The sequence below is a fragment of the Pelobates fuscus genome, chromosome 4 (assembly GCF_036172605.1).
Source record: "Pelobates fuscus isolate aPelFus1 chromosome 4, aPelFus1.pri, whole genome shotgun sequence".
NCBI lineage: Eukaryota > Metazoa > Chordata > Amphibia > Anura > Pelobatidae > Pelobates > Pelobates fuscus.
In genome coordinates, this window is record NC_086320.1 from 14234063 (window position 1) to 14251233 (window position 17171).

General features: G+C 45.5%; 1 protein-coding gene across 1 annotated transcript in view; it reads left to right on the top strand.

The window, feature by feature from the left end:
• The first annotated feature begins 745 nt into the window (after positions 1 to 745).
• LOC134607702 (uncharacterized) overlaps positions 746 to 17171 on the top strand; it is a 35870-nt gene continuing 19444 nt past the window's right edge. The window contains exons 1-2 of the mRNA XM_063450243.1: positions 746 to 949; positions 2408 to 2965. Coding sequence (XP_063306313.1) covers positions 847 to 949; positions 2408 to 2965 — 661 coding nt within the window. The 5' untranslated portion in view covers positions 746 to 846. The remainder of the gene's footprint in view (positions 950 to 2407; positions 2966 to 17171) is intronic.

Consider the following 17171-nt stretch of genomic DNA (forward strand, 5'->3'; position numbering starts at 1 on the left):
GTTGAATGCCTGTCCAGGAGGTCAACCCAGGGCCTCCACATCTGTTCAGTCTGGTTTCTCTTAGTATAAGAGTCTTCTGAAAGCATTTCATATTTGTAGTACAAATTTATCCTATCTATGAGCTCCTGTCTAGGGGGGCAAACAGTACTCTTCCAATGTTGACCCAGTAGATGGCGGGCCGCTAAGATTATAATAGATGCTATTTTCTTATCTGCCTTTGACCATTGAGTGGGGAAGAGGAGCAGAAGCGCCAGGTCAGGTGTGATTGATTTTTTTTTTATCTCTTTTTTTGGTCTTAGTCGGTGATTGCATATTCTCTGTATATGTTTGGCTATATTGATACTTTAATCTGACAGTGTTGATACCTGTTGTGTGTGTGTTTTGTTTTGTATACTTTTCAGTATCCTATTATTGTATCAGTAGCCTTTTGGAAATAGGGCTTTATGACTGAGCACCCTTATCTGTATTAATTGCATATGGCTGACACCGGGTGTGCCCACCATTCTTTTGTTAATATATCCTTTATTACATTATCTGCAGCATCCTGATAGGAAGTTCTCCGTCTGTCTGAGAACAATGGAAGTATCTGCAATTACTGCTAGGAATATTATTCGTGTGGGCTGATATTTACATGGGATGAGACTGGGTCCTTGTCAGACTTGTTCTAGAGCTTTGTTTTTTCCTGCAGATGATTTCCTGACCGCAGATGGGCCGATCGTTATTTCTTTGATGTAATGATGCATTAAGAATGCCACATCATGTCTTGCCAGCAATTAGGCCCCACCTAAGCTTTGTGCGTTGCCGTGAGGATGTCAATATCTCGAGAAATCTACAAGTAGGAATTGCATGTCTTGTAAAGTCCTCGGATTTACCCCAGACTGTCATTGCTGGATAATGTCACTCATGGCGAGACTTCACGTGGCTTCTGTCTTCTTGCTGCTCACTTTTGGTAAGTTAAAGGGTTGTGGATCCCGAGAGATCTTAAAGTTTGAGTCATTTTTATGTGACTTCTGAACAGAACCAGATAGCAGCCGTAATCAGTCAGAACCAGATAACAACAGAAATGAAATGGCAAATCATTTCAGGGGGACAAGCTCAGACGTAAATAGGTTGTGTTTGTTTTATTTATTAATAAATTGGGAATTGCTAATTTTTTTATAAAAAAAAAACTGAAGCACAGAAATAGTTAAACTGGAGATTTTTTCCAATTTTTCTTTTCCAACTTAAATTCCAGTTTAGTAAATAACACCATGAAATAGCAGATCTGTGTCTGTTTCATAATATTCTAAAGTTTAGATTATTGTTTTTTTTTTTTCTTTTTTTCTTTACTCACATAAGGAACGGACTTTAAAATGCAATGGGGTTTATCAACTAAATACCGAATTATACGGAACTGAACTGCAAACGTTAGGCTAAAATAATAGATTTACGAAAACAAATCTCCAACGTAGCTACAGTCAGAGCTTGTGTGTATTAGTCGTTGTCGTTTTGCTGCAATTCAATGCTAAGTAGATAATCCCCATAGAGTTTAGAACTATTTTCCTTTGATAAATGGTTTATTGACGAATAGATGGCCGAGATTCGGGGCTATATTTCTTTTTCAGATATATTGTCCCAAATTTCACAGTGAAATAAAATGCATTTTTTTATTTTAGTGATAGCATCCTGATGGTAAGTTACTGATATGTAAAAATAAATAAACCAATGGAGAGTTATTTGTCACTGTCTCAATGTTTTTTGTTTTTTTTTCTTCAATCAATAGACCCAAAAGGCAGGCCAGGGTGGGGGCAGGAGGGTGGATGGTGAGCTATTTGCCCACAAATCATGTAATAACTCACCCAATGCCCAGGGACACTATGTGGCCCTTGATGTTTAAAATGTATTTATTTTAATTAAATTATATTACCCCCAAGGTGGAGGCACGGGCGACAGACAGATCACTGTTCTTAAAATTGGGGACACAGAGAGGAGATAAATATCCCTAGAAAATGGTCAGCGTAGCTTATACCTCCCTGTGGCAAGAGACATGGGGAGCATATAAATAGCGTTATACATCCCCCATCTCCCCGCTCGCCATGCTGCAACGGAGGCAATGATTGAATTAATTCCGTCCGTAAGCCATTCTGTCATGGGCGGCTTTGTATTATACTTCTGACTAAATGGCTGAAAAATCTAAAGTTTTGGTAATTTTGTGATTGCTAAGAATGTGAATGCACGTCTACAGGAATGGTCTTTTAACAGTGATTGACAGGGAGCTAAGATGGAGCCACCCAGTTACAGGATAAAAAGGAGTAGATTTTAACACTTCACACCTCACATAATGTGTATTAAAATGAGTAAACAAATTAGACTATCTGGAAGTGACAGGTCCTTCTAAAATGCTACTTCTGTTTTTATATCTCTGCAGTAATTGTACAGACATCAACCACTTCAGAAATATTGATATCTGTCCTCACCCGAGGACCGGCTACAAATACCGAGATTCCAGTAGGCACTGCCCAATCCATCCTATTAGGAACGCCAGATATCATTGTATCAGAAACCGTCATTATTGGGGACTCAACCATCAAACCGACTACAATCAACACTACAAAAACACAATGTATAATGACACCTGAACACACACCGTCACCAATAACCAATCCAGAGAAGTCTATTGTATCAGCTAACAGAAAAAACACCAAGAAGATAAACGTGCAAATGGCAACTACTAAAATCACAACAACCGTATCAAAAAAGGGATATCTAAAATCTTCTACAACTACACGGAGCACAATGGTCTCTACAGTTATTACTAAAGATTCCAGACCCCCGTTACGGTATACCAATAATACCACCGCTAGCTCTTCGATACCAAAGTCTGCTCCTTGTAACACAACCGTTGGTACATCAACTAATGCCACAACCACAACATCATCCACAGCAAGCTACATCACATCCACGTTAGCACCTGCCAAAACCACAAGTAAGTGAGATGTTTGCACAGTAAGACTAGTGAAAAAGATGGAATGATTTTGTCGTAAAATAAGAATTTACTGATAAAACGCACAGATTGCTAGTATGTAGAACATTGTGACTGAAGTAATACACAGTTTCCATCATATAAACATTGTACATGGGTATTGCATGTATGTGAGAATGCTCTTATGTTTCATGTGTAATCTGTGTGTCTGTGATATTGGAACACGCATGTAAAATATGTGCGGATATGTAAAATAACAAATCCAGAAGATCCCGGCACAGGAGGCTTAAATGAAGGCGAGAGGGAGGTGAGATAAATGCCTGTAAGGGAGAGGCTCATTACATCTGTTACCAACGCGCTGACAACAGACGTTCATTGTTTGCAGAATTGGCATTAGGCAGGCTTGGACGGAGATCCAGGCTGCCTCAGTCACGTTTACTGGAGGTGTAACCAGCCCTCGCACAAAACTAAAAATATCTCTGTATGTGCAATGTATCAAGCATAGTCACTGCACATATAGCCTCCTACCGCCACAATCACTTCTAAAAACAGAAGTGATCAAGGTAATTGGAGTAATTCTTTAAACACAGGAAACAAAGCACTAGATTTATGGTTTGCATAACATGTAGAATAATACACGAAAAGGGCAAAATAAATACGAATGCATGGAAAAATCAAAGTGATGCATTCTGCAAATTGCTCACCGGTGTACTTACACGTATTGTAATAAGTCAGTTTGTTGACCCAGATGGAAAATGGATACTTTGTAGACTTGTGCGTTCTGTTTCAGATAACATTTTGGCAATCAGAAAGTCTTATGAATTCCGTAACTGCTATATGGGATTATCACAAAACATGACACAGGCAATGGACAATATGGTTTGCTTGTGGCGCCAAAATAATTGACGGCTGATAGGAAAAAAAGCTGATTGATGACTGGGGAACAGTCACTAAATGTGGACTTTATTCGCAGATCAACTGAGAAGTGACCAACCGAGGGGAAAAAAGGGGAGCAGTAAAAAATATACAGAATATGAATATAGATTTTCTTTTTACCTTATGGTTTTTCCTCGATTGGTTACTTCTGCTCACTTGATTTGTGAACCAAATGGTGAGATAATGCTCCTATCAGTGTGCTGCAAAAATATATACAAAATTAGCCCATTTACATGCCCTTTTGGCTCATCTGATCTTATTATCTGAATCATTTGTACAGACAAAAAACGTCTGAGCCATTCCCTCCCCAAGGTTTGGACGTTCTCCTGTTCTGATTTCTCCCAGATTTCAGCTTCATGGATGGAAAGATTGCTCGTACTTAGCGATTGTCCTCCACTTGCTCACCTGGTCTTCTTCGCTCTCTTTCTCCTCTCCTATAAGATTATTTTTCTTGTAACTCTTTCTCTTATCTTGACCTGGTTTTTCTTTCTGGGCTGTGGCTCTCAAGCTACATTTACAACTTCATATTCCTGGAGTTTCCTGTCTGGTTTTCTCGACACTTGTAGCTGAAGGCCAACAGGCAATCACAAACATGTGAACAATACATACAACAGTTAAAAGCCAATAAAAACAAGAAACCTGCAGAAAGTTCCAATAACAATATTCTAAATAATCTGTCTTTGTTGGAATGTTTGTCTTTACTGGAATGCATTTCTTGTGTTAGCCAGGTAGGAAGAGAATATGTAGCAATAGTGTTTTAAAGGATGAAGAGAGGTAATATTGTTATTCAGCCACTAGCGGTCCCCACATTGCCACTTTTGTAATATAGAACAAAAACTAGCTAAACATGCTTTTAAATGGTAGAATTTCTCCCCACATAGAGATGAGCTCTATAGCGCCACGAAAAGACTATCCTATAGAATAAGTCCCAACTGTGGTTAAAGGAATTCTCAAACTGCACGCTCCAAGAGGTCTTTTTTTTACAAACTAAATCATCAATCCATGGGTTAACTGAGCTTTCTCATAATTTTTATATTTATATTCTATAATTTTATATCCTATAATATCTTCGCTTACCTCTATCTCTAGTGAAAACTGTTTAGAAATTAGTCCAGATGAACTATCCATCATTCTACGTTTTTTATCACAAACTGTTGACTTTTCATGCTCTATATAAAGCAGGTATCTCAAACTATGCCCCCAATGGACCACATTTCCCAGAATCATTTGAATGCAATAAATGGCCAGATAATCAGTGAGTTGGATGTTTCATGATCAATATGTCTATTTGAGGCTCATCCTCTTATAATAGGCTTCCCGTGGTGACCCCTCGTGACTCAATTCTAATATACAAAAAAAGAAACGGGGACTGCACTCATTCACAGAGCCACAGGGTGCTACTGAGTATGGGTCAACATACCCCACAAATATGAATTCCAGCATACAATGTAACTTCTATACAATTGTTATTATTTTTTTAAATACAAAAAGTAAACACATACATACACCAAAATATATATATATATATTTTTTAAAGAATACAATTCCATGAGATGTTCTAAATACAATTTCTTAAGATGTTCCAGATACAATTGGAGTCATCTATTCTGTATCCATGCAGCGCCCCATAATTAATTATTCTTGCCATTGTCCCCATGCTTTGGTAAATTTGCCCCTCGTACCCATAATTTTCTGTGCCATTTCCTCATATTTTTTGGTGCGGTTTATTTTCTCTTTAAGTAACCTGATATCAGGACTGTTAGGAGATTTCAAAAGTCTCGCTATGCATGGCTGCCTATGAGATGTGCAAGTTTTGGGAAGGTTGTAGGCAGCCTGTGAAGCAAATAAAATTCTGGGCTAAGCGGAAGCAACAATGTCGTAGTATGCTCAGTGAGCACCTGTACCTGCAACCAAAAGTGTTTTAATGCTGAACAATGCCAAAAAGGCAAAGTTAAGGTGTCTGTCTCCCCACCACATCGCCAACATTTGGGGATAGCCCCAGGATATATGTGTGCAAGGCCTTGGGGTGTAAGATACCACCTCATCCACAGCCTTTAAGCTGATTCTATGTGGTCTAAGCAATGGGTGGCCCTTTGTACTCCCACCATTGCCGCATGCCATCTCCTGTGTTCCAACACACATTCAAGTTCTTTTTCCCATTTTCCTGTATACCCTTATTTAACAGGTCAGTTAATTGTCAGTAAATATTTGTAGCATAGTTAAGATTCCCATTCCAAGACATAATTTGTCAAAAATCCTGAAGCTTATTTACCTCCACTCCTACTAATTTGTCCTTCTATAAAATAAGGCCCTGGGGAGATAGCGCAGCTAAGCGGACAAGGGCACATGTAGGAGTGTGGGGATAGATGCACGGGATTGGTTGGGAAAGAGTGTGTGGGTGGGATTATGTTCTGTGTAAGTTAGTGTGGGGGTGGTCTTACCTCAGTGCCACTTGGGATTCGGGCCAGCAAACAGCTTCCCTCCCGCCCGCCACAGCTAGTCGGGGGTATGTCCTTGCCAATTGAGTTTGAGGGGTTACGTTTAAGTATATGGAATGAGATGAACAAGTTTTAAGGTCTCAACCTCCCCTGCTTCAAAGGTTTAACATTAGGTTGCCTGAGGTCTCGTGCCCATCGAGCGTGGATAAGGTCGGCTGATGGCGGGCATTGGAAAGATATTATTTTTATGACGAGGGGGGAGGTGAGAGGAAGTGGTGATTAGGAACCACTGGATGTTTATTGGCAAGGACGGTTGGGTCACTGCATAACACTATGTGTGGAGTTATATATGTATATATGTTAATTTATGCTTATTTATGTCTAACGTTTTTGGTAACCGAAAAAGAAGAGATTTAATAAATAAAGTTATGGATGTGTTATGCAGTAATTTAGTTTGTGATATTAAATGCTGTGGCCTGTTTCATCCATACTAAGTGGTCTGTCGTTATTGGGGGTTGAATGGGGTTAGTTTTGCATCACAATTCCCCACTACGTACATACATGTTTTACACTGTGGTACTCCGCAGATGTGGCCAAAATAGTAAAAAACAAAAAGTTAGCATTTAGTAATTATAAGAAAACCCAGAGTGAGGAAGACAGAATGACCTATAAGATTAGGCAGAAAGAGGCTAAGCAAGTTATAAGAGCTTCCAAATCACACACAGAAGAGAAAATAGCACAGTCAGTAAAAAAAGGGGGCAACTTTTTTTAGATACATAAATGAGAAAAGAAAAGTAAAACAAGGATTAGTTAGATTAAAAACAAAAGAAGGAAGGTATGTAGATGCGGATAAAGGTCTAGCTGACTGCCTCAATTAATATTTTTGTTCGGTATTTACAGATGAAAATGAAGGAGAGGGACCTCAGTTAAGAAAAAGGATAAATGAGTCATTTATTACATGTGAGTTTACAGAGGAAGAGGTTATATTTCAACTGTCAAAAGTAAAGACAAATAAGTCAATGGGACCTGATGGAATACACCCAAAGTTATTAAAAGAGCTTAGTGGTGTACTAGCAAAACCATTAACAGATTTATTTAACCAATCATTGTTAACAGGAGAAGTCCCAGAAGATTGTAAGTTAGCGAATGGTGTGCCCATTCACAAGAAAGGTAATAGGGAGGAGTCGGGCAACTATAGGCCAGTAAGCCTTACTTCAGTAGTGGGGAAAGTGATGGAAACCATGTTAAAGGATAGGATTGTTGAACATCTAAAACCACATGGATTTCAAGATCAGAGACAACATGGGTTTACTTCAGGGAGATCATGCCAAACTAATCTTATTGATTTTTTTGATTGGATAACTAAAATTATAGATCAGGGTGGTGCAGTAGACATTGCTTACCTAGATTTCAGTAAGGCTTTTGACACTGTTGAACATAGAAGGCTTATCAATAAACTACAATCTGAGTTTGGATTGGAAATATTGTTGAATGGGTAAGGCAGTGGCTGTGACAGGCAACAGAGGGTTGTAGTCAATGGAGTATATTCGAAGCTTGGGCTTGTCACCAGTGGGGTACCTCAGGGATCTGTACTTGGACCCATTCTCTTTAATATTTTTATTAGTGATGTTGCAGAAGGACTTGATGGTAAGGTGTGTCTTTTTGCGGATGATACTAAGATATGTAACAGGGTTGATGTTCCAGGAGGGATAAGCCAAATGGCAAATGATTTAGGTAAACTAGTAAAAATGGTCAGAGTTGGGGGGCGTGGCTTGGAGGCCGAGAGGAATGGCAGCTTAATCTGAGAGCTCCCCGCAGGCTTATCTTAAATCCTCGTCCATCCACTCCCTACAAACACAAAATGGGCAAAACACATCGCTCATCACACGCTGGTAAGCCCGCAGACACAACCAAGGGCACTCCGGCGTCCACCTTGCACAAATACCTGAAAACCCCGGCGGACCTGGCTTCGCAGGCCTCGACGGATTCCGGGACCTCGTGGGCCTCGCGCCCTCCTTCCCCAACCGCAGATCCCTGCACGGACATCACCGACACCAACCCCCACCCAGGGCATACACCGGAATGGGTGACTTTAATCCGGGCACTACCAACCAAGGCAGACCTCAAGGAGGCGAACTCTGAGCTCCGAAACTCCATCACGGCAGAGCTCCACTCCCTCCGAGAAGAACTACAGGGCCTGCACCAAAAGGTATCCCAGCTGGAAGCGGATAGTGACCATCTGACTGCCACACAAAACGCCACTACAAATACCCTGAAGGTACATGAGGCACAACTACGCCAGATGGCCCTACACCTCGAAGACCTAGACAATAGGGGACGCAGACAAAATATCAGGGTGAGGGGGATCCCGGAAGAACTGGATCAAACTACCCCGATCCGCGTAACACTAATGGGGCTATTCAACAGGCTCCTTGGAAGGCCTGAAACCACGCACATAGAATTTGTGCGGGCACACAGGGCCCTGAGACCTAGGGGCCCCCCGGAGTCCCCTCCCAGAGACACAATCTGCTGCCTAGCGAGCTACCAACTAAAGGAGGACATCCTGAGACAGGCCCGAGAATCAGACCGGGTCCTGTTGAACGGCACACCCCTACAACTGTACCCTGACCTGTCGCCAGCAACTCTGGCCTACAGAAGGACACTTAAACCCCTGACTCGTGTCCTACAATCTAACAAAATACGCTACCGATGGACTTATCCCTCAGGACTACAAGCTTCCACTCCCAACGGCTTATTTGTGGTGAGAACCCCAGAGGACCTAGCAGACCTGACTACTGAACTGCAACTACCGCCTATTCAGCTCACATGGCCAGACCCGATGTCATTTTACTCCCTCCACCCAGGAACGGTCTCACAACCCCGCAGACAACGGAGAACCAGAGCCCAGACCATACGCCAATCAGGAGCAACCTCTTAAGCCGAGAGACATTTCTACCTCTGATCCTAACTGCAAGTATTAACTACGCTCCATGAACTCAGAGACTAAGACCACCCATGCACCACATACGAGACTTTTTCCTTTTGTTCCACTAGACTCCACTTGATTCATTACAACAAGTAACGGGGGGGGGGGGGGGGGGAGGGGGGGGGGAGGGGGGAGGGGGGGGGGGGGGGGGAGGGGGGGGCGGGAGGGGGGGGGGAGGAGGGGAGGGAAGCTACATGCCCGGAGGCAGCCTGGGACCCCGCTAGAGATACAATTCCGTGTGAGACAGGTAGCTCACACCCGAGTAAGCCTTAACCGGCCCACCATCACCACCCCCTAGTCCAGACGCACGACCTAAGTCGACTTTAACGAACCCCCCCCTGGTGGAGGGGTGAGGGGGACGTCCCGGGCTGGGCCGTACCGCAGAGGCGACACCGCCCTGCGAGGAACCGGTGGGGGAGCAGAGGTGGGGGCCGATGCAGGTGCGGCACACCCGGGGCACGACCCCCCTCCTGGACAGCAACAGGGGAATTAATACAACACTAACACCAGAAGGTTCGCCCTGTAACAGCCTAGGACCCCGCTAGAGATAGAGACAGGTAGCTCACACCCGAGCAAATCTTAATCGGCCCACCATCACTACCCCCTAGCCCAGACACACGTCCTGAGACGACTTTAGCGAACCCCCCCTAGCGGAGGGGCGAGGGGGGCGTCCCTGGCTGGACCGCACCGCGGAGGTGATACCGCCCTGCAAGGAACCGGTGGGGGAGCAGAGGCGGGGGCCGATGCTGGTGCGGTTCACCCGGGGCACGACCCCCCTTCTCGATAGCAACAGGGGAGTTAACTCAACACCAAAACCAGAAGGTGGAGGACGAGTACAGGGCCTACCTCGAACTAGGGATGGGTGCGAGACACCAAAGAATGCTAACTTGGAATCTGAACCCACCCCCGACAACCGCTAAAATCACGAACGGGGTACCCCCTCCCACCCACACCATGAGAGTCGCAAACTGTCCTAACCTCCTCACAACACAAGGAAACAGACTAGGACTTACACCCGTAGAGTTGCATGGGAAAACCGAAACCAATCCTGAGGAATGGGGAAACGGGACCTTTTCTTAGGTAGATAAACTGTTCAATATATGCTTGCCTAATAAGTTCATTTAAACTGTTATAATTGCTTAATATGTTATTTCAACTATTCTTGTTTGTTGATGCTCACTGATCTACCCACTGGGCCACACGCCACACCAAAACCAAACGCCCAAAGAAACAAACCCTACCCACTGAGGGCCCCAGGCCAATGCGAGTTTAGGACGAGGATGAATCTAACACCCACTCACCCACCACATACATTTGAAGCCGTAAGGGGGCTGGAGGTTCCAGGTGAGACCCGACACACGAGAGCCAGGGGTGTGAGGGCACGGGAGGCCACACAACCCCGGGATTCCCGGGCGGGACTCACACGGAGACTCTCGACCTCCTCCGCTTTCCCCAATAGGAAGAGAGCGCCCACAGACAGGTGGACGGGACTTGGTGGACCACTGGTGGACCCCACCACTCCTTGTCCCCCGACGCTCGACCCTTAAACAGCCACCACCGAGTGGCTGCTTGGTTCACTGTACATAGTTTCCCCGCCTAGATCCCCCTTCCCTTCCCGCCCCATACCTGTCCTCCCCCCCCCCCGTCCCCCTCCCTCCTTCCCCTCCTCAACCGGACGACCCTACTGACCCACTACACACACTGACCGGACCCGACACAGACAAGTACACACATCCCACGATGACCGACAGACCACTACTGCCGTGCGACCTCACTGTCCTCTCCATAAACGCCAAAGGGCTTAACAAACCGGAGAAGAGGTCTGGGGCACTGCGGGACTTCCACTCGCAGAAAGCATCTGTAGTAATGATACAGGAGACCCACTTTAGAGATGGGGACAGGCCCAAGCTGACTAACCATCACTTCCCAACAGGATACTACAGTGACTTCCACGAAGGAAAATCCAGGGGGGTGGCGATACTATTTAATAAGAAAATACCGTTTGTGGAGAAGGCAAACATGACTGACAGGGAAGGGAGATTCCTTTTTGTAAAAGGCACAATATCCGACCACCTCTACACCTTTGCCACTTTGTACGCACCAAACTACAAACACCACCACTACCTTAAAAGCACTCTGCGGAAGCTTCACGCTTTCACAGAGGGGGTCCTCATAATAGGGGGCGACTTAAACGTTGCCATAGACCCAACCTGGGACAGCTCCACGGGCACCTCCCACCTCCCCAGACAACACCTTAGAGCAATAACCGCCCTACTGAATAAACACAGACTAATTGACTGCTGGAGGGCACACCACCCGGACGAACGAGACTATACATTCTACTCCCACCCCCACCGGACATACACTCGCATAGACTACTTTCTCACCACACACTACCACCTCTCCTTAATACGAGACGCAAAGATTGGAGCAGCGACCTGGTCAGACCACGCTCCAGTCCTTATCACCCTCCGATCCCCGCTCCTTAGACCCGCAAGGACCAAATGGAGACTGAACGAATACCTGCTATCACGCCAAGACATGACCACGCACTTTGACAGAGTTTTGACCGAATACTTTCAGGACAACGCACCAGAGGACACCTCACCGACAATTAGGTGGGAAGCACACAAAAGCGTCATACGGGGACACTTCATACAAAAGGGCGCAGAACTCAAGAAACAACGGGAAGCCCGAATCACGGAACTCATAACAGACATACATCAACACGACACGCTCCACAAACAAAACCAATCCCCGGCCCTTCACACACAACTCCTACAACTGCGACGAGACCTGACCTCCCTGATCCAGTCCAAACACCATAGAGAAGCCCTCAGACATAGAGCCTTTTTCTCCCTACACGGCAATAAGAGCGGCAAGCTCTTAGCCAGGATGCTGGCGAAACGACGCCAAATGACTTACATCAATAAAATACGAGACAAACAGGGAGTGACGCGCCGCCTACCATCCGAAATCATGCAAACGATAAAGACTTTCTACTCAGAACTCTACTCGCTTCCCCGACCGAAGTCGGAGACGGCGGCCGCCCACCTAAAAGACTCCATCCGACAATACCTGACGACCCATAAACTACCCGTACTAGACCAACAGGTGGCCGACCAGCTCGATGAACCTTTCTCAGCTGAGGAACTGTCGAGGGCGATTAAAGGAACTAAACCCGGCAAGAGTCCGGGCCCCGACGGCCTGCCTCTTTGCTACTACAAGCACTTCGCAGACAGATTACACCAACCTATGCTGGCCTCCTTTAACTCGATTAGAGAAGGTCACCATTTCCCCAAACAGGCATTGACAGCACACATTACTATCATTCCAAAGGAGGGCAAGGACGCGGAGCACTGCGGGAACTACAGGCCCATCTCCCTCATCAACTGTGACATTAAATTGATGGCGAAGATGCTTGCCGGTCGCCTGCAGCCACACATTCCCACACTAGTGCACCCCGACCAAGTCGGTTTTGTCACAGACCGTGAAGCACGAGACAATACCATCCGAACCCTTGCCCTTATGCACAACAAGACCTGCGACGCCGGAGGCCTTCTCCTTCTGTCCACGGACGCGGAGAAGGCCTTCGACAGAGTGGGATGGGAGTACCTATTCCAGATCCTGGGCCAAATAGGTCTGGGACCCCACATGCAGGACTGGATCACAGCCATGTATGATGGGCCCACGGCTCATGTCATAATCAACGGGGCACTGACGGAAGAATTCCCGATACACAACGGCACCCGCCAGGGTTGCCCACTTTCCCCACTGCTCTTCGTCCTTGCCCTGGAACCCTTTATGATAGCCATCAGAGAACACCACGACATAACGGGCATACGCACAAGAGACACACATCACAAAGTGGCCGCATACGCGGATGATCTCCTCTTTTACGTTACGAAACCGGAGATATCTCTCCCCAACATCCTGCAATCCTTCAAGACATTCGGACTCATCTCCAACCTCAGAATAAATTACTCCAAATCCCACATACTGAATGTAGACTTACCTGACAACAGAATTACCCCCATCCGCTCCAGCTTCCCATTCCAATGGGCAGAACACAAAATACGTTACCTAGGCACATGGCTAACCAGACAGAAAGAAGACATATACAGAGAAAACTTCCCCCCTATACTGAACACTTTCAAAAGGGAACTAGCCGAATGGTCCCACCCACATATATCGTGGCTGGGAAGGGTTCAGGTAATTAAAATGAACCTTCTCCCACGATTACTCTACCTATTCCAGACACTCCCCATAACAATCCCTAAAAGATTCTTCACCACCTTACGCACACTGACTAGCGTGTACATATGGAACGGGAAAAGACCACGTCTCAAGTACCAGACCCTCACTCTACCCAAGGAGAGGGGGGGGCTGGCCATCCCCGACTTCTACCTATATTACACGGCTGGCCACCTGCGGAGGGTCCTAGACTGGACCAAGACCAACGTCCACAAACAGTGGAAAACGGTGGAAGAGACTGAGACAGCGGGGCCGGTGTCGACCCTACCATGGTGCTCCGGAGGGGGCCTGGGTCGGGGATGCTCCTCTCTGGCGCAACATACCCTACGGGTATGGCACAGAGCGTCCCGGGTACATGGCCTCACCCGACACCCCTCACCCTTGCTACCACTTATCCATGACCGAGACTTTCCACCCGGGCTGGACCCAAAGGCCTTTAGAGACCTCATACATAACCCAATCCCCAGACTACACCACATACACACACATAACGGACGGAAAACACTCACACAACTGACGGAACGCACACACCCCACATTCATGCAAACTTTTAAATACAAACAACTCTCGAACTACATTAACTCACTGCCCGGAGGACAGAACCACGCTAGGGAACCGACCACCTTCGAGGACCACTGTATCCATCCTGACCCCCTTCCCCACAGCATATCAACCCTGTACTCACTGCTACAGAGGGAGACCCCCACAGAGACTCCAGCCTTTAAGGGAACATGGGAAACGATCCTGGGGAAGACATTTACAGAGACAGAATGGGACAAAATTTGCTATCTAACACACCACTGCTCCACCTTTTCGAAGACGCAAGAGACGGCATTTAAACTATTGAGCCATTGGTACCGCACACCACACAGATTACATGCCATAGACCCCTCACACTCCGACCTGTGCTGGAGATGTGGAGAGGCTACAGGCACCACACTACATCTATGGTGGGACTGCCGTAAGATAACACCATTCTGGAAGTCTATCCACGATATCCTGTCAAGGTTGTCAGATGCACCACCTCCGCTGGACCCAGCGGCGATGCTGTTACACCACACGACAACACCCAGATCTAGGTATAAAAAATCCCTGACAATTAGGATCCTCAACGTAGCAAAGCAGATCATCCCTCAATACTGGAGACAGGACAGACCCCCACCCCTAAAAGCCTGGTTCAACCAAATGGAGGACCTCAGGGCTATAGAAGAACTCCACTCAGGAGCCACCAATACCACTGGGAAATATATGGAGACCTGGACGCACTGGATAGTAACCACTATACAGACAGACTTCACCACTTATCTGGAGACGGGAGACTCACACGACGGGACGGACTGACTCTACCACCCCACCCACCCAACCCACCACGGAGCCTCATACCCCTCCCACCCTCAGAATCCCCCCCACCCCCTGCTTCCCCCCCCCCCTCTAACAATTCCCACATCCTCCATTAAGGCCGTAGGCAACTGCCCCGACAACACAGAGTCACGTAGGATCACTGTACGACGGCTCAGGCTGCCACGCAGACACACAAAGCTCACCTACAATGACTGAGAGATGTTTTGAACATTTGGTTACCTAACCCCCTTACCCTATGAACCGCAGATACATTCGTTTTGTACTTAAACACTATGACAACTACTAGGGTTAACCTACTATGCAGTTAAACCCAGAGGGACGCACGAATGTTTTACCAAAAACTTAACCAAGGTTCACTTCTGATAGGACCTGCGTGTCCACCACTGTCGGGGGCCTGCGTGCTCCACTTCCAACCTGTACTTTATAGCACACGTTGTGCTCAGTTTGCTTACCTCAAAGAGACCTGCGAGTCTCGATTTATATATTGTTTACAACACTTGAGACCTGCGAGTCTCACATTGAATATATGAAAATGACAATAAAAATATATTTACAAAAAAAAAAATGGTCAGAGTTGTGGCAACTGACTTTTAATGTGGATAAGTGCAAGATAATGCATATTGGACGTAAAAACCCAAGGGCAGAGTACAGAATATTTGATAGACTCCTAACCTCAACATCTGAGGAAAGGGATTTAGGGGTGATTATTTCTGATTACTTAAAGGTAGGCAGACAATGTAATAGAGCAGCAGGAAATGCTAGCAGAATGCTTGGTTGTATAGGAGGAGGTATTAGCAGTAGAAAGAGGGAAGTGCTCATGCCATTGTACAGAACACTGGTGAGACCTCACTTGGAGTACTGTACACAGTACTGGAGACCATATCTTCTGAAGGATATTGATACCTTAGAGAGAGTTCAAAGAAGGGCAACTAAACTGGTTCATGGACTGCAGGATAAAACTTACCAGGAAAGGTTAAAGGATCTTAACATGTATAGCTTGGAGGAAAGACGAGACAGGGGGGATATGATAGAAACATTTAAATACATAAAGGGAATCAACACAGTAAAGGAGGAGACTATATTTAAAAGAAGAAAAACTACCACAACAAGAGGACATAGTCTTAAATTAGAGGGACAAAGGTTTAAAAATAATATCAGGAAGTATTACTTTACTGAGAGGGTAGTGGATGCATGGAATAGCCTTCCAGCTGAAGTGGTAGAGGTTAACACAGTAAAGGAGTTTAAGCATGCGTGGGATATGCGTGGGATAGACATAAGGCTATCCTAACTATAAGATAAGGCCAGGGACTAATGAAAGTATTTAGAAAACTGGGCAGACTAGATGGGCCGAATGGTTCTTATCTGCCGTCACATTCTATGTTTCTATGTTATACGAAGGTATGTGAACAATTCTTTATTTGGTAATGCAAACGAAATCTGCAAATTGACAAATCCCTTCTTTCCCTATTAACGGTATTACTCTTTTTATACCCCTCTTACTCCAATTCGCTAGATACAGGTCACGTGTGCAATATTGCAAGCTCAGCATAGTGGCATATATACACAAAGCTTACAGCAGCAGTATCTTAGTATCCAACAGCTTAAAATGCATAGTAAAACCAAGAAAACGTTACCTGCGCTCTGGCCTAAATCCCCATTTTGTTTAAATGCACATGGGGATTTAGGCCAGAGCGCAGGTATAGTGGCATACATGCCTATCGGTAGCGATACCAGTTTTGGAACCCATTCGCACCATAATGATAGTGAACATTTTGTTGTAGCCTTTACGTGGATACTGTTGTTTCGAGACCCATAGTAGATCTGTTATTAAATGTGGGGCACTTATTGCTTGTTCTAATATATACCATTGGATGGGGGAAGGGGGGAAGATGTGGTGCCTGCTGCGGCTGTGTGCGATTTAACAGGGTTAAAATAGAATGTGGGGTGATCACCGAGTTTTTCTAGTGTATATCAAAGGGGATATTCAGTTTTGTCAAGGAGGCCTCCTATTTGTGCTAACATAGTGGCCGTATAATATTTGTGGTACAACCAAACCTCCCTCATGCAGTCGGAATTGTAGTGTGAGAGCCAGTAAGCGAGGAGGTCTATGTTTTCACACGTGGGCGTTTAAAACCTTTTGGAAGTTTGTAACAATACTGTTAGGTATTTCTACTGGGAGAGTGCGGAATAGAATCAGTATGTGAGGGAGCTTCTAAAAAGCGCATTAGTTGGG